The 27,331-nt window shown below is 43.7% G+C and overlaps 1 protein-coding gene across 1 annotated transcript; it reads left to right on the top strand.

Moving 5' to 3' along the window:
- LOC101844381 (gamma-aminobutyric acid type A receptor subunit pi) lies at positions 1–26,249 on the top strand. Its single transcript, XM_040748433.1, is given in 12 exon segments — positions 1–172; positions 852–932; positions 5,080–5,179; positions 5,844–5,962; positions 10,390–10,457; positions 11,384–11,601; positions 14,178–14,260; positions 19,720–19,857; positions 21,664–21,785; positions 21,787–21,817; positions 22,278–22,465; positions 23,895–26,249. Coding segments are annotated over 10 exon segments (1,323 nt in total). The 5' UTR covers positions 1–172; positions 852–932; positions 5,080–5,126; the 3' UTR covers positions 24,198–26,249.
- The last annotated feature ends 1,082 nt before the right edge of the window (positions 26,250–27,331 follow it).

The raw sequence follows: 27,331 nt of genomic DNA, 5'->3' as shown, positions 1-27,331 counted from the left end.
CTACCTTCGCCACAGAGAGAGCCACTCCATCAGAGAGTGGATGCATACCTACATTCAAGGGGTCAGAGCTGAGATGGAAAGGACCCTGGGGACCCAAAAGAGTATGCCTTGCATGAGAATCCTGCCTGGGAGCCTGAAGCACCTGCCATAACAGACCCTCAACAGCTATCTGGTAAGGGAACTGCTGCTACCTGGTACTTAGAGGGCAGGAAGGGGCTCCAGATGTGAGCCCTGCTGGGATGGATGAGGGGGGTGGGCCTGGGATTTTCTGATCCCTAATTCTACCTCAGGTTTTACAGTACAGTGTAATACTCCCTGTTAGAGTGCAGAAAGTAAGCATCAGGGAGGAATAAAAGCACCCAATAACAAGTGAGGGACCCAGATTAGAGCTCCTCCTGTCTGACACTGGAGCTGTCATTGTTTGCCTCTCTGCTGCCAGGCGAGATCAACAGGCACAATGGTTTTCTTGGAGAGGACTCCGGGCACTGCGACCTTTCCTCACCTCTCACCTGCCTCCCCGCACATGACTCTGAACACGCTGAAGTGACTGAGGACAAGGGGAGAGGCTAGGATGTGACACACTCAGGCTTCACAGTGTTTATGCAACGGAATGGAGATGCTTCTGCTTCTCAGAGCCAATCCAGAAAAAATGTCATTGGCCTCCCATGACCTGAGTCTGACCTGTTCTTCCTGAGCAGTGCCAACCAGGTCACACTCAGGTGTGGGAGCAAGAGCTTCAGTCTGGCACTGTGTTCATCCTAGTGAGACTACTGAATCCCCAATGGAAGTCATAGAACATAGAGGGGAATGGAAAGTAGTGTTTATTGTTTGTGTTTGTTCCCCTTTGTCAGGTGGGAAAACTGAGGCCCAGAGATTAACTGTGACCAACTTTCATCTAACTCCGAAGCACAGACTTTCCTCTACAAATAGAGGTGAGATTTCAGCCAGAGAGGTCTGGCTAGTTCAAGAGTGCATAGGCTGCCCCAACTCAAGAAACTCGGGAGTGGGGGGGGCGGGGTCTGATCAGAATTTCCAGCTGCCCTCTAGTGGTCTATGATCACCTCTAAGTGCAGCTCTGTATCCAAGAGGGAGGTCTGAGCCTCCTCCAAGACAGGTAGACATAAAGAGTGACTTGAAGATAGGCCCACCAGCTCCATGGGCTAGCGGACCCCACTGGACTTTCAGCACTCATCCCCAAAGTGGGTTTGACATAAGGAGCAGGGTCACATGTGACTCCGTCAAGTCTGATAAACTTTCTTCATCATAGTGTGCCCAAGCATGTCACACCCGAGCCTTCTTCCAACTCACTACTGCCTTCCTGTGCTCAGTTCCTTCAGTGCGACGTGAGGGAAACTGTTCGTGGTGCGGGCCTTCCCCCAAGGAAACCATGATAGTGCAATGTGGTGCCAGATATGACCTTGGTAAAGATCGAGGACTTGAGAAACGCTGGGTCATGCAGCAGTCACTTAATTGAGGTGTGATCTAAGCCAAAGTCCACCACAAATCTGAGATTCCTCTCTTGAGCCAGAGATGACTGGGTGACATGTGTGGCATCCCACTGAGCATCCATTTTACAATGAGGCACGCCCAGCCCCTAGTAGAGCCAGCAGACAGAATACAGTCACACTCAAGAGCCTGGGATTCCTCAGAGGAGATTCAGAGGCCCATGCTGCAAATATTGTCTTGCTAATAATATGACTGGTTACCAGAAGATCCCTAAAGAGTAAATGGTTCCCAGGTGTACTTGACCAAAAGCAGTTTCTTATAGAAGATGAAAAAAAAATAATGAAGACTCTCCCTAAATAAGAACAGTGCCACTTCAGGCCACACTAGGAAAAACCTGTAGATACTAAGGGCTCAGGGAAAAGGCTTATTCTGAGTGGTTTCCAATGGCCATGGGCAAACCTCCATTCTTTACCAGCTTCTAGAGGTTGAAGCCTCCAGAGTCCAGCTGACCAATACATCACACTCTGCCAGAATCAAACAAACATCTGCAATTCCTACCCTAGTCCCATACCGTTATCCCCTTGATGGGAGTTGGAGGCTCACTTTCTTGTTACACCAAGCATCCTGCTGCCTGAGGTCCTGATGTGGGGTAGTGATAGACATGTGACTTACGGCTTGCACCCCTCCAATGGAGCGTGCACCGTTTCTGCTTGCACACCTCTGTCCCCACCAAGCAGGGCCTCTGCTGGTCATGTGTTTGGCCTATAAGAGAAGCTCATTCAACCTTTAAAATGTTAAATAAAGAGATGGAGGGTATACAAGTCATTCCCAGGGACCCTCTTAAATTTGATGGTGGGGGCATCGAGAGGAATAGTGTGACCAGAAAGAAACATTAAGGAAAGAAAGTATGAATATAGTCACAGAAACTTAATAACATTGGTTTTATAGCTGGTATTTTTGATAAGTGAGTGGGTTCCAATGGCCACAAGTAAGCCTCTGTTTCTTTATCAGCCTTTAGAGCCCCTGCCCACAACTTCTTTTATTCCACTGAGAAAAGGAACAGGATAGAGTATATAGAGTTTATATGCCAAGACAGTCAGTGCTGACTTTATAACAGTACTTGGTATTCACAGGAAGGACACATGGAGTGCAGATATCTGTACATTCATGGTATGAGTTACCTTGTGTCTTACCAGCTGGGGAAGCAAAGTCACAAAAGCCACCATGGAAAGGCGTGAATAACATAGGAAAGAGCACTTTTCATGTTGCTGTGGTTAAGGGAAGGACTTGGGGCAGCTACTTGCATTCAAACTGAGCCTTACTGCTGTGTCACCCTGGGGCTGTCACCTCCTCTCAAAGCCTCAGCTCTCTCCTTTGTAAATAAGAATAGTCTTAATTACTTCAAAGACCTGTGAAGACTGCAGAGGTGCTACTTAGCTCAGGCAAATGAGTGTGAAATAGTCAATAGATAACAGCTATTACATTCACAAGGGGAAAAAAACAAAAAGCCCAAACCACCCCACTTTTCCTTTTTAATTTTTTTATGAAAAAATGTGTATATTTGTAAATATAGATGTGCATAGGGGATAAAAACAATTAACAATGGAAATATCTATGGTATGAGGCTAACAAGAAGAAACAACAGAAGGACTAAACACCATTTTTTTGAGAAAGGTCTTTTTAAATCAATTTTAACTTTTGAAAGCAGTTTTAGGATGATTGAGTCCCCTATGCATGTACAACTGGCCTGACTCTCAGCATCCCGCACCAGAAGGACATGTCTGTTCCCACCTATAAGTCTACACTGGGACTGAGGTGATGGTTTAGTGGTTAAGAGCACTGACTGCTCTTCCAAAGAACCTGGGTTATATTTCCAACATCTGCATGCAGCTAACAGCCATCTGTAACTCCAGTTCCAAGATGACTCTATGCCTTCTTCTGGCCACCATGGGCACTATATACCCGTGGTACACAGACACACATGCAGGCAAAACACCCCTCATCTCATAAAACTATAAATCTGCACTGGCATATGCTGTAATATACACTTCTGACTCAATGAACTTCTGTCCATTTCCATTTCTCTAATAAGCAGATATTAGCTTTGTAAGCAGCATATTATTTAATCAATAAATGATTGAATCTGACCCACAACTCTAGACTGCTTAGGTCTAGAAAGTGGGATGACTCACCAGGGCTAGCACAGAGAAGTAGGTGCCCAGAGTGGGCTACCTGGGAAGCAGCCTGAACTTGAGACCACCACCCTGCCCTGTGACCAGCATAGCAGGTCTGAGGCTGCTGTGCTAGCTGCCTCTGCTTGCTAAGAGATGTCTGACTGCGGCTCACACACCCGAGGAAGCCAGGCCCCTGGAGCATGCTGCCCAATAATCCTCTTGTGCACACTGGCACACAGAAGCTGAATGGCTTCGGAGCTCTGGAATCTGGTGTGGGAGGTTATGAGGATGGTGAGCAACTTCAGACCAAGGAAAGCATAAGGTTGCTGGTCCTGGAGGAAAGGGACAAGGCAGCCAGCTCCAGATTCAAACTCACCTCTGGCATTCACAGGTATTGTGCACTTTTCCTCAAGCCTGTTTCCTCGGTGTAAGACAGGGATAGGCCCGCCCACTATACATGGGGAAGATTAGGTAAGAACATAACCTCCCTCTAAGGCCCAGACCCTGAACTAAATAGGGCAATGTCTGGTTTGGTCAGCATGAATGTAGAGCTAGAGGTGTGAGGACAGGGACACAGTAAGAACAGTCTGGGGCTTCTCAAATATAGGCAATTATACACCCCAGACTGGCTATGGGTGCTTGTTCTGATAAACCGTTGTATAAACAAGGACTCCACCTATATCTGGGGTGGGTTAAAATATTAGCTCCCCCATTCCCTATGGAGGGATACTCTCTCAGACTAGATACATGGGGGAGCACTGAGGTCCTGCCCCAAATGATGTAACAGACTTTGATGACCCCCACCATGGGAGACCTCACCCTCTGGGGAGTGGATGAAGGGTGGGATGGGAGTTAGTGGGGGGCATGGGAGGACGGGAAGGAGAGGGAACTGAGATTGGTATGTAAAATAAAATTGTTTTTAATTTAAAGAAAAAGAAGAATCAGAAAAGAAACCTGGCAGTGGTGGTGCAGGCTTTTAATCCCAGCACTGGGGAGGCAGAGGCAGGTGGATCTCTGTGAGTTCGAAGGCAGCCTAATCTATAGAGCAAGTTCCAGAACAGCCAAGGCTATATAGAGAAACCCTGTCTCTAAAAACAAAACAAAAAATTTCGCTCCTAAGGCTAGGTGCTGGTGGCACATGCCTTTAATCCCACACTTGGGAGGTAGAAACAGGCAAATCTCTGTGAGTTCAAGGCCAGTGTTGTCTACAGAGTTTTAGAGCAGACTCCAAGGCTACAGAGAAACCCTGTCTTCAGAAAAAAAAATTAGCTCGCATATGACAGTGTGCCTGGGTGGCTTGCAAGGAACAGGTGCTACATGAAAAGATGTACAAAGAGGTTGCTCCCCAGGGATGTTAGGACCCATGTTGGGACTTCATGGAGACCCATAATGACAGCAGGGCTGGAGGTAGGTGAACCTTTGGACTGTCGCCTTCACCTTGCTCCGTCTGTCTCCCCAGGTGATTTCTCCTTCAATCTCTTTCTCCGTGTGAATAGCTTCTTCAACATGAGCTACAACATCTACCTGGCCTTTGTGTGTCTGAGTCTCCTTGCTCAAAGGTGAGTGGTGCTACCCCAGAGGGACCCAATGAGAATCACTCTGGTATGGCCATGATGGAAGGGCTTGCAGCATTTTCCATTTAACTTACGACAAGCCGAAACTTAGTCCCTTCATTTCCCTGAAACACAAGAACAATAAAATTCCTGTGGTTCATTCCGTTTTAGAGAACGAAAGTTTCTAAAATGGCCACAGATAGATGGACTTGTGTTTTCCGTAAGACACTTGGTGAAAGGAAGATGGAGAGAGCGGTTAAGAATGTTTACTTTGCAATCAGAGCCCAGATTCCCACAAATGGCAGTAAATTTTGTAGCTGCCAAGTGGGGAGGAGATAAGAGGATCTCTAGGGGTTTCTTCTTCCAGCCTAGCCAAGAAAACTTGAGCCCCAAGTTCAGGGAGAGACCCTGCCTCAAAGGAATAGAAAGAGAAATAGAGGAAGACATCTGATGTGCATATGCAGGTACACATGCCTGCGCGCACGCTTGCGTGCTCACACACACACACACAGAGAGAGAGAGAGAGAGAGAGAGAGAGAGAGAGAGAGAGAGAGAGAGAGAGAGGGAGAGAGAGAGGCACACGAGGGGCGGGGGTGTCAGTCAAGTTCATGTCTATCTGTGTTAATCAATATTTGAACAACATAGCAACAAAAGCAATTCTCCTTTCCAGGACATGTATCCAGGGGAACCAGTTCAATGTGGAGGTCAGCAGAAGTGACAAGCTTTCCTTGCCTGGCTTTGAGAACCTCACTGCAGGATATAACAAATTTCTCAGACCCAATTTTGGTGGTAGGTTATCCTTTGTGATAAGAACATCAGTTCAAAAGGATGGGCACAGAGACAAAAGGTAGCAGAGGGCTTCAGGAGGCTTTGCTGACTCCGCCCCATGACGGGCAGATGTGTTAGGAATTAAGAATGTTGGTGATTTTTCATACTACCTTAAAGAAAGCACTCTGCTTCTCCATTTACAAGATAAAGGTGTTCTCTCCACCTCTGCGGTAGGTGCAGGAGCCTCTGGCAGGCTCTGCCACACTCTTCCTTCTCCCTACTTCCATGGTCACTGTTCCAGGAACTCACCATGCACCATCAGCGCTACTAAATGTGGTCTTCCTGCTTGTAGCCTGTCACCTACAATGGTCACCCCTCACTTCCAGATGGATAACTTCCTGGGTCACTTGCCTGCTCAGAACACAGGCACGTGACCCAGCAGCCTAGCCTGAAGTCCAGGCATTCCAGACCCTTCTCAGCTCAGCCTCTGTCTACCTGTCATTCTCATCCTTCCACAAGTCCCACAATATGGCCAGTAGCATCCTTAGCCTCTGACTTCTGTGCCAACGCAGAGGCTGCTCATCTGCCTTGAGTTACTCCTCCAACTTGCCTCTCTAGGAACATAATTTTCCATCATGTCTCGGAGAAAGGCTACTCTCCTCTGAAAGGCTCTCCCTGATTCCTCCACAGTCCACCTCCTTCTTTTGAACACCCCCCCCCATCACCGCATTTCCTGTTATACTGTACCTAGCTTTATGTCCCTGTCCTCCTGCTTCTCTCTTCTGATGGTGACAGTCTTTAGTCAGATCTAGAACAGCATGTAAATCCAGGTCCATTGGTGGTCAGATGCTGAGTGGGGGGGAGCATTGCCTCTTCAAGTTATTTGTTGGACTGTAAAGAGTGAGAATGGATAGAGAAGCTGGAAGAACCCTCAGGCCACAAGGTGAAGAGAGAAAGGCAAGGAAGTCTAGACAGAGGTGTCTTGGACAGAAGTACTGATGGAAATGTGTTAGGGAAGGCCACTGGGGAGTTCCGGGGCAAAGCTGCCCAGGAGAGGAGGCCTCTGGCTCTGGGCATCCTGGATCACCCCTGCCTTGTGAGCTGTTTATGCGCAGGTTCCTGGGTGGTTAACATTCCTGGGTAGCTGATGTCCATGCTACCATTTATCTGTAGAGCCTTAGATCAGACACCAGGACCCTCAGGCAATCTCACTGGCTCAGCTGGAGATCTGGGCAGCGTCTGGTCCTAGTTAGGATCTGTTCTTTATATTGAGGACCCAGCGAGCCACCACTTGCTCTGGGTTCCCAGGCTTTACTACACACTAACAATAAGCACGTGAGTCTAAAGAGCTTGCTTACCTCCCAAACCTCAAACAACTAAGTCAGTACATCACTCTCAAGTTTTCACAATGACAGGTCAACCAGAAGCAGGCATGCTGGCCAGGGAGCTTGTTCTGAGAACAGAGCACCTAGGGTGGGCTTAAGGGAGCGTGAGGCCCAGTCCCAGCTCACTTAAAAGGAGACAAAGCACAGCACCATGCTAGGTGACTTTGTGCATTCCATCTCCTAAAGGAACCTGTCCTGTTGGTCACCCTATGGGTCAATGGATGTGACCTTGCTTCCTGTCACATTTGTGTACCAGCTTCTTGGCCACCAAGGTCCTTGAAAGACTAAAACTTCTGTAGTATTTTTCAGGGACTAAGCTGGGTAAAGCAAAGGTTTTCAAGTGGGCACTACACACACTGCCCAGGATGTCCACCTTTTTCCTAGGAGAAAGGTGCCCTCTGGTGGCACAGCTTACTTGTATAATTTCAGGAGATGAACGGAAGCTCTGGTCCATAAAACAGCCAAGTGTGGCTGGACTACACTATGCAGGGGAAAACTAAGCAAAAGAGATGGTGGGACTAAAGCTCCTGTGAGCTTTCAACTCTGTACTCTCCAGAGAGGTAGACTAAGGAGACACACCTGTAACGTGTAGTCTTTCCGCCAGACGCCTGGGTCCCGCAGCTGTCTCAGCCCCCAAGTAACGCACGAAACACTATATTAATTATGAAGCTGTTAGCTGTTTGCTGGGTTTCTTATCAGCTAGCTCTGACTTAATTATTAACCCATAACTGCTAATCTGAGTATTTCCACGTGGTCTTCTCTTACTGGAGAAAGGGCCCGCACCTCTTACTCCTCTGGTGTTCTACATTGTGACTGACTGTGCCTCTGTTTCCCAGAATCCTCCTTGAATCGTAGTCCCACCTTTCTTGCTTCCCTATTGACCAACAGTGCTTTATTTAATAAACCAATAAGACAACATATACACAAAAGAACTTACCCCATGACCCACCATTTTCCATGCTCTCCCACTCAGTCTTCTGTGCTTGTCTTGGCCTGTTTAGTGCAGCTATAACATAATGCCTGGACCTGGATAATTTATAACAAACCCAAACTCATTGGCTTATAGTTCAGTATTAAAACGCTGGCATTTTGCAATGGCCTTACTGCCATGTCATCACACGGAAGAAGGGGAGAGGGTTGAGGAAGACAAAGGAGGGCTGAACTTGCCCTTTCCTAATAGCACCAACCCCACTCATGGAGCTGGAATCCTCATGGCCTAATCACCTCTTAATACTGTTACGTCAATTCAATTTCCACATGACTTTGAGAGGGTACAGACATTGGCAATTGTAACAGCAGGTTACAGACCATTTAACACAGGAAAAAGCAGCACAAAGAGATTTAGCAATGTGCTTGAGGTCACATCGCTACATTACACGCAACCATTTCTCTCTGACTCAAGACTCTTCTCGATGCTGTGCTTTGCTTCTTTGAGTGGCAGAAAGCCACCTGGCACCACATCCTTCCACTCTGTCCTCAAAGATTTCTCACTAACCATTAACTCTTATCTCTCAATTGCATTGTCTCTAAAATTCCGTTTCCAAATTCCTGCTTACGTTCCATAGCTTTCCATAGCTTGGTTTTCCTGGACTGCTTTGACTAATTCTGACCAATTAGATGATTAGGTATTTTCCTAGTTTCTTTAGAATCCCTCTTCCTGGTTCATTGCCACAGTCCCTTGAGGCCATCTCAGCTATTTAGTGCAAGTGGGACATGCTTTATCCATTTACTTGGTGAGCAAAGTTGTCCCTTCCCCAACATTAGCTAGGATTACAGAAGAGAGTGAGAAAGGGTGGGGGACACTTCTGATGGGGCATGGCATACACGATATTGGAAGCTGTGTGTAGGGAACCAGTTCTGAGATTCTTAGAGGGAATAGATGGACTCTTTGCATACATTCCCTCTTGCTGTCACTGGCTGAAACAATGTCATCGAACCTCCATCACCGTTTTGCAGGTGAAAAACACTCTAGAAGGGAAAAGGCAGCCCTAGAAGATACAGTAACTTATAGCTGATGGCAGAGCTAAGAGAGTTCAAAGTTTAGATCTGAATTTACAGGGTTCACACTCCTGAGCCCTGGAACTGGTCTGGAAATGGTCCCTACACTCCAGTCTTCAGAACAAAACATGATTCTCAGTGGAGTCTTTCAATGTCTCTAATCTCCAGGACTGAGGCTTACTAAAGTCTGTGCATTCCAAAACTTCAGGGCTCCAAAGAGAAAAGGAAGAAAGTGTCTGAAGTCCACAGCTCAGCTGTCATCTGTCTTCGATGCCATATTTTGATAAATTTCCAAGTCATTTGTGTACAATCACATGAGCAAATCTCTGTCCCATTCTACACAATTAGCCCCCTGCAGGTACCACAGGAAAAATCTTCCAAATAAGAAGAAACAGCTACTTTATTTACCATTAGCCTCCTTAAAATACACATTAATGGGCCAGGAGGATGACTCAGCGGGTGAAACTACCCACCTGACTACCTGAGCTCTGTTGTCTTGCTCAATGGAAACGCTGGGTATAGTGACACACATCTGTAACCCTAGCATTCCTATGGTAAGACGGGAGGTGGAGATGGACGGACAGTTCTGGAACTCTCAGACCAGATAGCCTTGGGTTTGCTGTACATCAGCAAAATAATGAGAGACCCTGACTTAAAAACAGAGGTGAGCACCAGCTCCCAGAGTGTGCAGCACCTCTCTCTCTCTCTCTCTCTCTCTCTCTCTCTCTCTCTCTCTCTCTCTCAAATAAGTAAATTAATCTTAAAATATTTTAAATACCCATTAATTAATAATTGTGTGGCCTCTCTTATGAATCATGATGCCCCTGTGTATTTGTGTATATTTTTCATACTGCATAGTTGCTCCTGGGAAGATAAAATTAATTTTCTTACTTTTATAGTTCAGATGATTTAAATATTTCTAATACATGAATATTGCTTTTATAATTTTTAATAGTTTTGTTTCCAACCCACGAAGTAGGGCAAGGGGTGGAAATGGCTGGTTGGAAGGAGGACTTGTGTTTGTGTTTCTATGTAAGTCTCTCTCTGGTTTTTCTTCGTTCTCAGGTGACCCAGTTCGGATAGCACTGACTCTGGACATCGCAAGCATCTCTAGCATTTCAGAGAGTAACATGGTAATTGTTACCCAGTGGCAGTCCACCATGGGCCCTCTCCTTGCTTCCCATCGCGATGTCCTTTCCAATTACTCAGAAACAGAATGGCAGATGCCAGAGCTCTGTCTCCTAAGTGGAGACAGTAGGAGATGTTAATCAATAGGTTTTCTGGGTATCAGGAAGGAAACAGACCCAAAAGACAGGAAAAGAGAAAATAGAAAAAGAAGTGAGTGCATTCCCTGAGAAATAATAAAACTGGGGGAAAGAAGAAGAAAAAAACATGGTTCAGAGGTCTGGACTTCACATGGTCTTTCAGAGAGAGGGTCAGCCGATGCAAACTAGCAATCGAATGACGAGCTTAAGAGAACACAAGAAAGATGAGGCCAGGAGGTAGGCAGTTTGCCAAGAGGGCCCTTGAGGCATGATGGGTAAGTCCTGTGCAACCCAGGCATTTGCCCAACAAAACCTTCATCATTTTAATGGCAACTGTGTTCTCAGGCAGTATGAGGTTTTTTTTATTTGTTTTTATTTTATTGGTGTTTTGCCTGTATATGTCTGTGTGAGGGTATTGGATCCTGGAGTTACAGACAGTTGTGAGCTACCATGTGGGTGCTGAGAATTGAACCGGGGTCCCCTAAAAGAGTGCTCTGAACCGCTGAGCCATCTCTCCAGCCCCAGTGTGAACTTTTATGTCAAGCAGGTCAGGTCCCAAAAGTGGACCTTGGCAGTAGGAATTATTATCTAAAATAAATAATGCACTTAGTTCTTTCATAGCTGTAGATAAGTACCACACCAATAACTTAAATATATATATATACATATACATATATATGGAGAGAGAGAGACTATATATAGAGAGGGAGGGAGGGAAATTTAACCCCCTTTCTTCTGTTTTTTGGGGTCTCCCTCCTCCTGCTTACCGTTTCCTTTTCCGGCTTTCCTCTTAGGACTACACAGCCACCATATACCTCCGACAGCGCTGGACAGACCCACGGCTGGTGTTCGAAGGCAACAAGAGCTTTACTCTAGATGCCCGTCTCGTGGAGTTCCTCTGGGTACCCGACACTTACATTGTAGAGTCCAAGAAGTCCTTTCTCCATGAAGTCACCGTAGGAAACAGGCTCATCCGCCTCTTCTCCAACGGCACTGTCCTGTATGCACTCAGGTGAGAAGGTGTCTGGGACTCTGGGATTGGAGGAAAAGGCACTTACAAGAGGAAAGACATGTATATTCTGGTACTTCTGACCAGCACCAAAGGGCCAGCCTGAACTCCCATTCCCCACAAGCTCCTGTTTTATACCCCAGTGCCAATCAGAAGGGCTTCTCTCAGTACAGCCTGGCTATAGTCACATCTTCTAAGCAACTACTCGGTGCCAGGCCTCCTGGAAGACTACTTGCAGTCTACTAAGGAAAAGCTGAGTGAAACAGACCTGCTCCTGTGAGAACAGGATGTAAACAAAGGAAGTATTGGGTGCCAGGATCCAAGCTGGGTAATGGTTAGGGGTGATGTTACAATGCACTTTTGTAGGATTATAAACTGGGCCTTTAAGAGCAAAGAAAGTTAGCAGAAAAGGAAGAAAGGGTGCTAGAGAGACAGCATGGGGACCTTGAGTTCAGAATCCCGGCGTCGGTATAAAAGGTGAGCCTAGTGGCATGCATCTAAAACCCCCATGCTGTGGGATAGAAACAGACAGATCTTGGGACTTACTAACCATACAGTCTAGCCCTAAGTTGTAAGCTCCCAGGTTCAATGAGAGACCAAGTCTCAGAAGAAAAGAAAAATAGGGTGAAGACCGGATGACTTCCTGAATAAAATGCTTGCTGCCCAGGTTTGAAGATTAGAGTTCTAAGCCCTACCAATCATGGCAGCCCACGAGCGCACTAGCAGATAGATAGCATTTCTGGGCATGTCTCAGAAAGACTGCATTTCACAGAGACCGGCCCAAACCCCAACTCCTCTTTCAAGAAACATAACTCTCCATTGATTCCCAATCTACATATTTCCTCCATGCTTCCATGGGAACCTGTTGATTTGCACAGTAGGTGTGTTCATATAAACTTCTGTACCTGGGAGTGTGCATCTAGTTTGTATTACAGCACGTAATGCAATCAGCCTGTGGAAGAATTTAAGAACTGCCAATAAATCACAGTTGATAAACAACTTGCCACTAGACTTTCTAAATGGTTTCTCAAGCCAAGGTTTCTCTATGTAGCCCTGGCTCTCCTGGAACTCACTCTCAAACTCACAGAGATCCACCTGCCTCTGCCTTCTGAGTGCTGGAATTAAACGTGTGTGCCACCACCAGCTGGCTGTCACTAGACTCTAGTCTTAAACAGTTCTGTGAACTTGAACAAGCTACTAGGCCCTCTGAGCCTCAGTTTCCTCAAAAACAAAATAAGAAGACTAGCAGTTCTATCATAGAGCTATCCAAAGGGTTAATGTGTGTGTGACATCCTCAGCACAGCAACTGACTTGCAGCAAGCAAGTAGTGACAGTGGCTGTTTTTTCTCTGTCTCCCTTAAAGGAATGTAGAGCTCCATCAAGTTGGACACTATGCTAGAGCAAACACATCTGCCTCCTAGATGTAGCCAGCACTGTACTTCATAGACCAGGAACCCACTAAAAATGTGTGAATGTAAGAAAGGAAGATAAAGGCCTGACTTTCAAAGTCTCCACTGTCTTGTTGAGCAGCCTGGGGTGAATCCGAGAGCTGTGAGCTGTAGCACCCGGTACCCTCTGGGTTCTCTACATCCTGACCCCACCAAGGATCCAGGAGACCAGGACTCCTGTCACACCTATGCTGCTCAGAGCCTTGCAAGCCTAAGCAAGTCCAGTGATCACTGTTCCAGACCTACAAAGGGTTGTCATTGAAACCCTAAGTACAAAAACATCCCCAGAAAGAGGAAGTGGGCACAAAGTCCCACTCCCAACCAAGATGCTATTTGCAAGTGATAGCTGCTGGTAGGCAGGGAATCACTTTTCTCTAATGGAGTGACATTATATCAACCATACTTCAGAGTAGGCCTCATGTTCAGGAGCAGTTGGTCCACACAAAACAGATTCCGTGGGTTTTGTTTTGTTCTATGTGCTTTGTTGTTGTCATTTTGGTTTGGGGTTTGGGTATTTGTTTGTGTGATTGGTTTTTTTTTTGAGAGAGAGAGAGAACATGAAGTTGGGTGAGTAGGAAGCGAGGATCATCTAGGAATAGTTGGGGTAAAGGAAAGAATATGATCGAAATAAATTGTATAAAAATAAATTACAATTTTTAAAAAGTATCTTCAGAGGCTACAGAGATGATTCTGCACTTGCAGAGGACCTGGGTTTGGTTCCCAGCACCCATACGATGACTCACAACCATTCTTAACTCCAGTTCCAAAGGACCCAATACTGTGAAAGACTTAAAATAAATTGAATAAAGGTAAAATTTTTGTTTTTAAAACCTATTCAACACACTGGAGAATGAGTCTGTTCTGTAACATTGTAGATGTTTGCCTCTGAGTTGCCAGCATTCCAGCTTCTTCTACTTTGGATCCAGCTTTAACTGGGTCTGATGAGTATTGTTGAGCACAGAAAACCTCAGGAATGCTTGGATGCAGGCTCCAAGCCACAAGTCCCCACAAGAGTCTGAGAAAAAGTCCTCTTGGAGCAGACCTCAGGAAGAAATGGGAACTTCATCTCTTCCTCATAGCACTCTTTCTGAGTCCATTTCTTTTCTTTTTTATTTATTTCTTATTTTTTAGAATCACAACAACTGTTACATGCAACATGGACCTATCTAAATACCCTATGGACACACAGACCTGCAAGTTGCAGCTAGAGAGCTGTGAGTATACATCCTGAAGTCCCCCGGGTGACTTTCTTGGGTGACTTCCATCTCTGTTTTTGCAGAGTACCCCATGCCCTATGAGCTTTCTTTCTTTATGCTGATCCACAATGGATTGAACCATTCCGCCTGTACATCCAGATAGATTCATATTCTTTCAAAGGCAAACTGTGTGACGTTGCCTCTTTGGTGGAGGACCATTCCGCATTAGTACCTAATATCTCCAGCCACAAGTAGAGAGATGACTGAAGAAAATGCTTTAATATAGCTGATATGTAGATCATGGCCAGCACACTGCATCCATCTGTCAAATTGGGCCCGTTGCCTGTTTCTGGAAGGAGATGCATTACAGCAGAGTGACGGCCATTCATTTGCAGATTGTCTGTGGTTGCTGTCACACCGTAATAACAGAACTGAGTATTTGTGACGGAGACTGTACCGTCCACAAAGCCTAAAATAATAACATTCTTCATCGCTTCAGAACTTTTAGGAGCCTCCAAGAGCTAATTCCATGTGAAATTCCAAGGATTGTATCCTTTCCCAGACTGTCATAGCCACGGAATCTTGTTTCATGGATATTTCTATGGCTACGACCTTTAGCCACACATCTACCCTTGCCATACCAAAACCAAATCAACCCCAGACCCCTATAAATGCTGATGCAGATGTCCTGAGCCTCATCAACCCCATTTCCATTTGTTATTAAATATGCCTCAGGTTAGCCTTTGAAGCCCAGAAGGCTTCAAAAGGTTTCTTTACTTTTCCTAATAGACATGTGCTGGCTTCTAGTTAAACCTTGCTATGCAACTACAGAGAAAGTAGGGAGGCTAGCTGGAAAATGACCATAGGAGGGACAGCTAATGTTATGACCTCAGTCTGCCTTTGTCCTGGTCACCTTGACCAAATCATTTTTCCATTGGCAGCAGTGAATATAATGAATAATAGGCTCTTTTCCTGATAAATAGTGCTGCATCCACATGCCAACCACTCTTAGAGATACCTTCCAAACAAACCCGTAAGTGTAGTTTTTCCCACCTTATGATTATAGAAATTGAGACTCATCACAATTTAGCATTTTTCTAAAGGGACCTGGGAAGCAGAATCAGTGGGTCTGAAGCCCGGGGAGAGGGAACAACAGTTCCAAGAGCTCTTTTACTGGCCAGAGGCCCATGAGGATATCGTTCCAGTGGCTTGCTTGTCTGTGATGTGGGCTATCCATTTCTCCCTATATGCCATAACATGCTTTCAAGCAATTGTATGGGATTTCTAGGTTCTCAAGCACCAATTGATAATCACCATTTCCCCCCCCAAACCAAGGGACCATGTAGTGCTTGTTTGAGATTCGCAAACCATGCCAAATGCTAAACTGAAATACAGTATGACTATCAGATGGCAGTCCCAAGCTTCTTCCATGCCAGTTCCTCTTGGTTACTTAGGAACAAGGCCAGTGTTTTTCCTTTCCCCTGTGTCTTAAGGAAAATATTTTGACTCAGTCTAATACTTCAGTTCTACATACTTTCCCACTAAAGTCTCCAGCTAGTCTGGATGGGTGGCTGAATTTCATCTGCCTACCCTCAGTTAGTTCACCCACTCAACAACCACATGCCTGTTCTGTGTTAAATGCCATGTTGAATATTGGCAATACAAAGATAAAACGATTCACCCAGTCTTCAAGAAGTATACCACCTTACAGAGAACACGGGACTTAAAATAATCATGAGAGAATAAAAGATAACAATAAAAAGTAATGGCACCATGAAAGCCTGCTAGGGAGTCAGAGATACCCAGAGGGAATTATCACCTGAAATCAGAGGAGGGATCAGTTCCAACTGACTAAGTGGACAAAAAAAAAAAAAAAAACAGGGCACAGTACCACAGAAACGAGAAGAAACAGAGCAAAGGTTAGTAAGGAGCAAATGGGAGTTGGGTCATATGGTGGGTGGGAAGCACAGAGTGCTTGCCTAGCATGTGAAAGACCCTGGGGGAGAAGAACCAAATATTCAAATCAATCATTGATGTTTGTGATGCAGCTGCCTCCAACACACAAAGGACCTCACTTGGTATATGTAAAGCTTTGTAAATGGGTAAATGAGCATCTAAATCATAGCCTGGGTATTTCCTATATTGGAAAAATGAGGGTTTACTCTAAATGGGTATAGGTCAAATCAATTCCTTGAGATTGTTAAACAATCTCCATTGTTTCTTAGTGTGCATCTCTGAATATCCCCCAAACTTGAGCACCTGGGATAGGGAAATAATGCCACAGATATGACTCATGAAGGCATCAAAGTGGAAAATAACTATAGACAAGTCTTGGGAACCACTGGGTACTCTATACTTAAGGAAATGCCAGAAGAGAAGAACTGTTATGAGAAGAAGCCATTTTTCAGAAGTATACATTTAACTAGAGACTTAGGCAGATTAATTATCCTATTGATTCAGTGCATGCAAACCCTTCTTGAAGGAATGCAGATGTTTGGTAGCAGAATGCAACTTGAGGTTATCAAAAAGAGAAGTCATTCGGGTGTAACACAATAGAAATAATTGCCCTCCATGTGTCATGACTGGGTTCATCCCGAATCCCAGGAGCAAGATTCTCCAAGAAACTTCAGCACTTTGAGTGCACAAACACTATCCCCAAGGAACAGAGGAAGCTTCCATGGGCTGCTTATTAGCAGGCGTTTAGGTATTAAAAACCTCACTAAGGTTTTCTTTTCTTTTCCTATATACTACCACTAAAAAAATTATTGATATTATCTTAATCTCCCACATTTACCTAGGAACAAAGAGTGGTAGTAGATAAAAACTGTGAACCTCTACTAGGAGTGAAACCAAGTACCTAGGTAGAAATCTGCTCTCCTCATTTTCTTAGAGATATCTTCATTACTTTGGGATTCCAATCTAATTTCAATGACTACCTTCCACTGGTTTCCTGTTATTCCAAAGGAAAGCCCACAGCTTCATCTGGAGCTCAAGGAGCTCAGACATTATAAGATAAAGCCTACTAGATAATAAGTTCCATAAGGATTATTCTTAGCATAATATTGGTCCCAACATCAGCATCATAGTCTCAGTAGCCTTTGAAGCAATGAAAAAAGATGTTTGTGTTTATAACCATAGGTGCTGGAATCATATGGCATTATCACTAGCTGTATGATATTGGCTAACAAACCTTTCTGAGTCTCAGTTTCCTACTCCTTGAAATGGAAAAAGTAACAGTACCTGGCTGGATGAGTTGCCTTCTATATAACTCAGATTTATTGAGCTATAATGTATGTACCATAAAATTCACCCATTTTAAGTATATAATTGAAAGTTTTTAGTAAACTTACCAGGGTGTGTAGCCCTTGGCAGGATGCATTGCTGAAACATCCCCATCACCCCCAAAGAGATCCCTTGTGCTTATTGTGATCTCCCCAATTTCCTACCACCAACTCCCAGGTACCACTAACTTACATTCTGCCACTATGGATTTGTCTCACATGAACATTTCATATAAGTAAGATCAATATGATCTGCTTCCTTTTGCATCTGGCTTTTTCACAGAATGCTGTGGCATGTTATCAGTACTTTATTCCTTTTAATTGCTGAGTTCTGTTTCTTTCCTGCTTTTTCAGTTGGTGGGCTTTTAGTTCATTCCTAAATCTGGCCACTGTACATAATGCTGCTGTGAATATTTCTACACCAGTCTTTCTGTGACTGGTACTTCATTTCTCTCAAGTAAATGCCTTGGAATAGAATTCTGATTCAAATGATATATTTATTATTTAGGTTTTTAGTTAGTCGTTTTGTTTCCCAAAGTGGTTGTATATCTTACATTCCCACCAGTACAGTTCCAGCTTGTCAATATCTTTATCATTTTTTCTCATCTCTTCATTATTATCACTATCTGAACAAGCATGAAGTAGTGTGTGGTTTTGCTTTGCATCTTCTTAGTGACTGATAAAATTGGGTCTGCTTTTTGTGCTCATTAACTATGAACACATCTTCTCAACAAGGATTAGAGGAGATGATAATGTCTCAAGGCACTTAGAAATTGCTTACTGAGTAATAGATACTACATGATTATCACTGACATTCATGTACTTTGAGATTAAGCTTTTCAGAGAGGGGCACAGTGTTGGCTTTTGTATCTTATTTGCCTACAGGCACCGCATCCCTTCCCTCTAGGATCACCCATTTCCATCATTCCTCAGCAGTCCCGTTTGGCTCCGCCCAGGACCCCTGCTTGCCTCCCAAACCCCCGTAGTTACCAGACATCCGGGCTACGCAGTGCGAGTCGCAGCAAATAGAGCCCAGCACTGCCCATGCCCAAGCAGATGAAGCCAATCATTGGGATGAGCTGCAGGAAGAACCAGGTGCTCTGAGGGTCTGAACTCTGCACAGGTCCCACTCACCCGGTGCCAGCGTTTCCACCCCTTTTATCTTTATGCAAGGTCTACACCCTCCCGTTCGTTAGGGAGCGAGACTGAAGCCTACAACCACATTTTCACCATACTCTCCCTTCCTCTGAGATGATCCTGCCCAAGGAAGATTCCAGGGACATGGGATATATTACAGATAGAATGTGGGATGTCCCTGGAAGATTTTGGAGCATTAAGGAAGCCAGACAGGAGGCAGGGTTTAGGGGTTCTTGAGAGGTGGGGTGGCAGGAGGGAAGTTAGAGTCTGGGGACTGAACTCACCCCGGGGTGTCTTTTTATCTGCCGGTAGAAGTTATGAAACCCTTTAGAATCTGAGAGTTTTCATATATAATGGACAAATGATTCCTCTAGTCTAAGGTATAGTATCTAGTGAATAAGCACATTTTAGGAAAAAATGATACTTCACATACATAAATTGATAGTAAGATCCATCACAATTTCAGAAATGTAAAAACAAAAGTCCATCTTAAAGTTGAAGAAACACAGAAATGTCTACAGGACTATAAGGACGTTAGAGATATGTGTTGTGTAGAGGACAATATAAATGGCTCATAAAAGGTAACTTATCACTACTATCAACTGATATGAGTAAAGCCAACATTTATCAAAAGCACATATTGACAGAAATTCATAAAGTGGCTGGTTACAGGATTTTTTATTTTTTCATTTATACCAGTGAGAATATGAATAGATCCCTCCTGAAGTCCCAGACATTATCCAAGCTTAGACTGCTCTGAAAGACAGGCTCTAACATGGGTCTCTTTGTGGTAACATGCTTAATAAGTGTCATTCAGTAGGGAGGCCATTTATATCATCCGCCAGGCTTGGACAATGCCTAGCACACAACTACTTCTCAACCAGTCAAAACTGGTCCTAGCAAAAGATTTCATTCTGCTAAGCTTGAGAAACCTAGCCAACTTTTGCATGACATGCTCCTTTAGAATAGAACTCTTGCTGTGTCTACTCTGTGTCATTTCTCAAACCAGCTAAGTCTGTAGAATCCTTGCACTAACCAGGGCTCACTTTCCTTTACCAGGGGGATACGATGGCAATGATGTGGAGTTCACCTGGCTGAGAGGGAATGATTCTGTACGTGGGCTTGAAAGCCTGCGCCTTGCTCAGTACACCATCCAACAGTATTTCACTTTGGTCACCGTATCCCAGCAGGAGACAGGTAACTCTTGTGACCCATCACACAGAGAATAAAAGTACTTAAAGAAAAGGTTGCCACCTGAGTCATAAGAGCATGACCTCCACCTCTACTCCCGTGGAGTGCAAGCATCCTGTAGTGGTGTAGAGTAGGGGAAGGGATATGGGCATAGAACCTGTGGACTCTACACTCAGGATGGACACGGTCTGCTGGAGAATAACCTTTTGGGCCAATACTGAATTTTAGCTGGTACCTTCCAGGATTTTCTAATGACTATTCAAATGTAGCGCTCCCTTGTACACAACAAGTCACTCATGTTTCTAAAGAGCACACTGGTCACTGAAGAATGAAGTTAAGAAAGTGTTCACAGAGCCGGGCGTTGGTGGCGCATGCCTTTAATCCCAGCACTCGGGAGGCAGAGGCAGGTGGATCTCTGTGAGTTCGAGGCCAGCCTGGTCTACAGAGCGAGTTCCAGGACAGCCTCCAAAGCCACAGAGAAACCCTGCCTCGAAAAACCAAAAAAAAAAAAAAAGAAAGTGTTCACAGGTAAAGAAGACAGTAGCAATACCACATGACTACCTTATTATCTATTCATCATGTACAGAGCCAGATGTCTGGGAACTGGTCATTTTAAATAGTTGTTTTGGTATTTCAAAATAAGGTTTCTCTGACTGTTCTGGAACTTGCTCTGTAGACCGGCTAGCCCCAAACTCACATAGATCTGTCTGCCTCTGCCTTCCTAGTGCTGGGATTAAAGGCGTGCACCACCATGCCTGGCTTAAATAGGTATTTTCTAAATGACCTGATTTTACAAACAATGGCATTTTCTTCTCTGTTCTTCATGGCCAAGTTAGGAATCCTTCACTTCATCAATATTTATACTCTTTAAAACATTTCCATGTACTCTAGTTGAGTCTAGATGACTTTAAAAATTAAATGTATGTCAAACTGTGACTAGAAAAAAGACAGGAAAGAAAGATGACAGCTCCATATTGTTTATATTCCCCGCAGGCAGCATGTGTACATAGGTAATTTCCTAAGCATGATCCTGGAGTGATACCTCTGAAATAAACAAAAAATAAATTATTGGGGATGGGTGGATAGCTCAAACAATAAAGTGCTTACCTTGTGAGCATGAGAACTTGACTTCAATCCCCAGAACCCACAGTGGGGGAGGGGTGGACACACTGGGTACACCACTTGTAACTCCAGTACCAGAGAGGCAAAGACAGTGGAACTCTGAGGCTCGCTGGCCAGCACCTAGCCTACTCGGCAAGCTCCGGGCCAATAGAAAATCCTGTCTCAAACAAAAAGGTAGATGATGCCTGAAGAACAACATCCAAGACTTCACTCTGGTCTCCACAAACATTTACACATACATACACACACGTGCATATACACAAAAATGGAATTATATTTAATAGGCCTATTCCACTGTAATCTAGAAAACAATGGACTGTCTTAAGTAATCTTCATTAAACAGGTATTTATTAACAACTTACCATGTGAGTGCAAGACTGAGAGACACAGGGTTTTCCCCCCTGGGGGTTCACAGTCTAGTGAGTTACATGTGAAGAAAATTGGTGCTTACGATACTGAAGGAATGCTTTGATAAAGGGAGGCATAAGAAGAAAACACGAGTGCATGGCTTAGATGGTAGCAGCCCTGCAAATCCCATGTCAGGCAACACAGAGGACCTTTGTGGTAGTCAGAGAGGCAGTTCACAGTTGACTAGATTTTGGTAACATAAGGCTTAGTACGTCTGTGGTTTGGGCAACTCCTCTCCTGTGTGGACAGACACAGTTTCTTACCTCTTGTTTGCACTCTCAGGAAACTATACTCGATTGGTTTTGCAATTTGAGCTTCGGAGGAATGTTCTGTATTTCATTCTGGAAACCTATGTTCCTTCTACTTTCCTGGTGGTGTTATCCTGGGTTTCATTTTGGATCTCCCCTCGATTCGGTTCCTGCGAGAACCTGCATTGGTAAGAAGCTCCCAGGGACAAGTTCTAAGGACTAGGTGAATCAGGTGCTGTTTAAATTTCTATCATTATCTTCACTAATGGTTGCAGGGCCATCCTAAGAGTTGGTATCACAGAACGAGAAATGGGTGCAGAGATAGGAGGACTGTATTGTTTTATAGTGACAGATGAGATGATCTTGTGTAAACAGTCCACTGTCAGTTACTTTATTACTGACTGTCCATCTCTAAGAGAAGACAGAAGATGACAGATTTAGAAAACTATGTCACTTCCATTTGTTTGAGATGAATAAAACAATCCTATTCCAGAAGGTCACAGACTCTTTGAAATGAGACCTGTACTGTCCATGAGTCCTGTCCTCATCTTGCTGGCTTGTGGGTGGAGCCACCCAACCAGATGATAGAGGATGATAGAGGCGGGGCCAATGTACACCAGCATAGAACAGTACCTGCTTGTTTTCTAGGAGTGACAACTGTGTTATCCATGACCACACTGATGATTGGTTCCCGCACATCCCTACCCAACACCAACTGCTTCATAAAGGCCATCGATGTGTACCTGGGGATCTGCTTTAGCTTCGTGTTTGGGGCCTTACTGGAGTATGCTGTTGCTCACTACAGCTCCTTACAGCAGATGGCAGTCAAAGATAGGGTAAGGATTTAGAGGGTGCTCTCTACACTCCATCACCTGGGTTATGCACTGCTCTGAAGAGGGGATCAAGGCTTGGTTCCTATCTCCAGAGTAATTCACTTTGGTCTAATGAGTCTTATTCCTACTAAGGTGGGCACATTGGAAGACAGGGTAACCCTTAGCCATGGTTGTTCTCTTCACCAGATAAAATGGGATATCGAATTTTAATTTTCTAGCAAAAAAACTATTATTCATATGCAACATGAAGGCATAATCATAAGAACAAGCATCTAAGAAAAAGCCTGATGTCAAACTAGATATGCTTAGATGTTCGCACACTTCAGATTAACATGTGGTTACTATTTAATTCTTCTGATGTAATTTTATACTCTTAATTTTTACAAGTAACAGCTTATTCAAAAAACACATGGAAGAAATCAACTTGTAACAAAATCCTTGGGATTATAATCTAAAACTTCTTTGCTCCAGTGCGATGCATTGTTTCTCCTTCACACAGTACTCTTTATAGTTACATTGGATCCCAAGGTTATTTGCAAACTAAATTTGATAGACATTAGCCCACTAACAACGGATAGGGATCAGAAAAGTGCCATCCTGAGCAGTGTGCTATCAGATCACAGGGGTCTAATAGTGAAGATATGGCAACCAGGAGACCAGTGGCTTTGCCATTGTGTTTGGTTGTTGTGAACAATCCAAGCACCAAAGACAGAAGAGCATGTGTACCAGTCAGAGGAGAATGTGGATTTCATGTATTTTCTTCCATAGGCTTCCCCTAATTACACACACAAATTCAGATTTGTTAGAATGATGTATGAAGGCTGGAGAATTCCCAAGATGTTCTATTGGAGCTACCAGTATACAGCCCCATGCCCCTGAATACATGACAGTAGGTGCACAGTGGAATATATGCTGTCTCCTTTACATCTCATTAAGTATCCCAAAACTCAGGGAAATTGAAAACCACCATTCTCCTTATTTTATTACTGAGAAATGTGTCCTCCAAGTAATGAAGCAACTCAGCCAAGACCCCATATCCTGTGTCATAGGCACCTTATTGGATAGTGGAAAGTCCCTGGATTTTCAGGGAAAACAATCCGTTTCTAGTGTGTGGCAAAGACCACATGACACAATGGGTTTATATTATCTCTCATAATCTCTTCTCCCAGAACAGACAAGAGCTTTACCAAATACCTGTTAGGTGCTTTACACAATTTATGCCACTTAATCTTCCCCTTAGTCTCATGAAGGAGCAATTAATATCATTACCGTGTTACGGACAGGGATTCAAGTAACTAAAGTTTCCGATAGTAACAGAACAACTGAGATTTAAGCCCCAGTCTACTACCTTCACAGAACCCTGTTCTTCCCAGTATCATACATATACATTACTGTGTCCTGTCTTCCAAGCTAACTATTTTCTATGAACCAGGGGACAGTGAAGGAATCAGAAGATGTCAATATTACTAACATCATCAACAGCTCCATATCCAGCTTTAAGCGAAAGATCAGCTTTGCCAGCATTGAAATTTCTGGTGACAATGTCAACTACAGTGACTTGACAATGAAAGCCAGCGACAAGTTCAAGTTTGTCTTCCGAGAAAAGATCGGCAGAATTGTTGATTATTTCACAATTCAAAATCCCAGCAATGTGGACCGATATTCCAAACTGCTATTTCCTTTGATTTTTATGTTAGCCAATGTATTTTACTGGGCATACTACATGTATTTTTGAGATGGCATTGAATTTTTGTAAGCCATGTCTTTAATAGAATAACATTATAATGCTAAAGATATTCTAGGACATGTGTATGCACTTTAGCCCAGAAAGCTACAAATGGGCTAAAATAATGACTATTCTAAGATGTGTAGAAGTCCTAGCATGACAAGAACCTATAATGAAATCACTATGAAGTGACCTTTTTCTTCTTCAGTTTTGGACAGACATCCCCACGGAGCTCAAGATCACAAACCTACTCAGGGCTCTTTGCTCTCTGGGTACCCGGTTTTCATTCACTGCATAAAAATACAGATTGAGGGTTTTATTTTCTAAAGAATTCATAGTGGCATTTACTAAATCTCTGCAATGTTTATAAGATGAATGCTTGCCAGTTTAGGGAACAACATTTTCTAATTTTTGTTTTTCCTTGAAGTGAAATGTGGGTTCATGTCAATTCACTGGTGGTCACCATACTGCATCAACTTAATACCAGATGAGTTCTCAGTATTACTTAGTACCACAGGAGAATTGTCCTCAAATTCCAGTAAGTTCTATTATTGAGAAAGCAAATGTTAATGAATAAAATTACCGGATCAATAAACTAAAACATAAATCCTTTAATATGGTTCCCCAAGCTTGAGGAACTCCTGGGATTTACACCACTGTTACACATTATTTTATTGTTATACACTCTGAGTCCTAAACTGTATAAAAGCTATTTCCCACACCAGGGAAACAGGAAGATGTTTTGAACTCATTTTAGGATTCTTAGTACAGAACACTGCCACGAAGACTTGCTGGGTCAAGTCTATTCTTGATCCACCTTTACTCACACACTGGCTAGGTTCCAAGTAGACCAGAGAGTTCTCAGACAGCCTGTCATTTTGTTGATCTCACACTGGGGAACGTTTTGTCAGTGGGAGATCCCCTGTATCCTTCCAGGAGGAGCTGTCATCCCTGTACTCCAGTGACCAGGCAGAAGTGATACCTTTAGATAAGGAGCCATATGACCCAGATACAAATACCTTGTCTTGTATAAATTATTTTCGCCAATCCTCATAACTGGACTAAATTTTTTCTTTGACCATGTCTTTACTTGCAAGGGTTCAGTGCAAAGAGTCATTGGTCTGGTTTGAGGCCTCTGGTTTCTGCTACACTGTGATGCTGGGCCCTAACTGGGACTCCTCTTGGATACCCTGTTGTTTCTTTGTGTCGTGGAGGTCCTGCAGTTTTAGGTCTACAGGACAGGTCCTTCACAAGCTCCAGAAAATCACAAATAGGGTGGATATTGGGGTGGGCCAACCCATAACCTGGTTCTGGGCCTGCATAGTTGCAAGGTTGATCATCCTGCAAGCTCTTTCCCCTTCCGCCCCCCCCCACCCTGATCCTCACTACCAGGGTGAGCTCTCTAGTAGCTGGACAACTTTAAGTGGCTTATCCTGCACTCCCAGGAGACGACTGGCCCTGAGTCTTGAATTCTCTGAGCAGAGATAAGACCATGAGTTGTCTTTTCTGAGTTCAGCCAGTGTCACCCTGACCTAGGAACTCATGTACTCCTCTCCCTCGATCCTTGGGACTCAACTATTTCAAAGACACTCACCATCCTCAGCGCTTCAGCCTTCTTTTCTAATGAATGTATGCCTTTTACTATCCTTTCTAAAACAAACCAGAACTTCAGATGGTCTTTGTTTTCACTTCCATAGGCTCTCCTTTTTATTGTCATGATACTCCTCTTCATGATTCAGTTTCTATGAGCTTGATTGTCTGGCACTTAACAAATGTTTCTACTTTAAAATTCTTTAAATTGTTGGAATATACTTTGAAGCTAGGTGTAGTTGTACCATTAGAATTCTTAGTAAAATCTCTGTATATTTTATAATTGTCATGCACATCTTTAAGGGGAGAGGTTAGTAGGAGATGGGAAATGTGGTTAAAGGATTCAACCATATTTGTAATTTTTTATAAAAAAATGTTTAAAATATAACTTCACTGAGGACTCATGTAAGCTATTGAATAATGATAATTGTAAATATGTGAAACTATAAAATAAATATACCATATGAGCTACAGAGTGGCAATTATAGAGCAATGTCAACATGTCCCACATACAAAAGATGTATATTATAGTGCTAATTCAAGAGCCTCACACTCCTCCATGCTTCTCTCCTACCCCAGACAACACATTACACATTCACACACAAGGAGAAAAATATAGTTTTGTAGATGTAAGGATATAGTTTGGGAGAAAAACAGCCTTTAGATTTTAGAACCATGGTGCCCTTTGGGTGGTAGACTACAGCATTCAAATTCCTAACAAAAACTGCTAACTCCTTACATCTGCCCCAAATATTCTGCCTATCCTGAGTATTATCTATACAGATTTTATTACAAATACTTAGTTTTAGATGAAAATATCAAGAAGAATTTTATCAAATATCCAAATGAATGTAACTAGATGGGATAAGACATACTGTAAGTCATGGAAGCACAATCTTTAACTATCTTGTTATTGAGAATATCAAAAGTCTCCACAGAGGGAGTTGTGTAAACATCGGAAGGCATCCAATAGAGAACAAATGTCGTAAGGCTCATTTCAGATGGAGGCAGGGAGAAGTGAAGACACGAGCACAGCAGAAAGATCTGGAGAGTGCTGCAGACCACAAGCTGGAAAGGAGTAGCCATGCAGCAGGTCCCATGCGAGGAAAACAGTGCAGTGTGAGCCTTCAGTACCAGCCCAGGACAGAGACTTAGCGTCAAGTTTGATGTCCAAGGTTGCCAAATAATCTTCCTCCAATGCTGGGCATTACTCTTTCAGGGGCAGGACTGTTCTCAGCTGCTGGTCCACAGTGAATTTTCATTAGTCCATGTTACATTTTGCTGCAAAAGCTCCTTAATTCTTAAATATACATTCTAAAAATTGACTTTCAATGTACAGGTAACATGCTTGTCTTAGTTAGGGTTTCTATTGCTGTGACCAAACACCATGACCAAAAAGCAAGTTAGGGAGGAAAGGGCTTATTTGGCTTACACTTCCATATTGCTGTTCATCATTGGAGGAAGCCAGGACAGGAACTCTAACAGGGCAGGAACCTGGAGGCAGGAGCTGATGTAGAGGCCTTGGAGAGTGCTGCTAAGTCACTTACTCCCCA

This window comes from Mesocricetus auratus, unplaced genomic scaffold, assembly GCF_017639785.1.
Source record: "Mesocricetus auratus isolate SY011 unplaced genomic scaffold, BCM_Maur_2.0 Super-Scaffold_100007, whole genome shotgun sequence".
Taxonomy (NCBI): Eukaryota; Metazoa; Chordata; class Mammalia; order Rodentia; family Cricetidae; genus Mesocricetus; species Mesocricetus auratus.
This window is presented reverse-complemented; position numbering and strand designations above follow the sequence as displayed.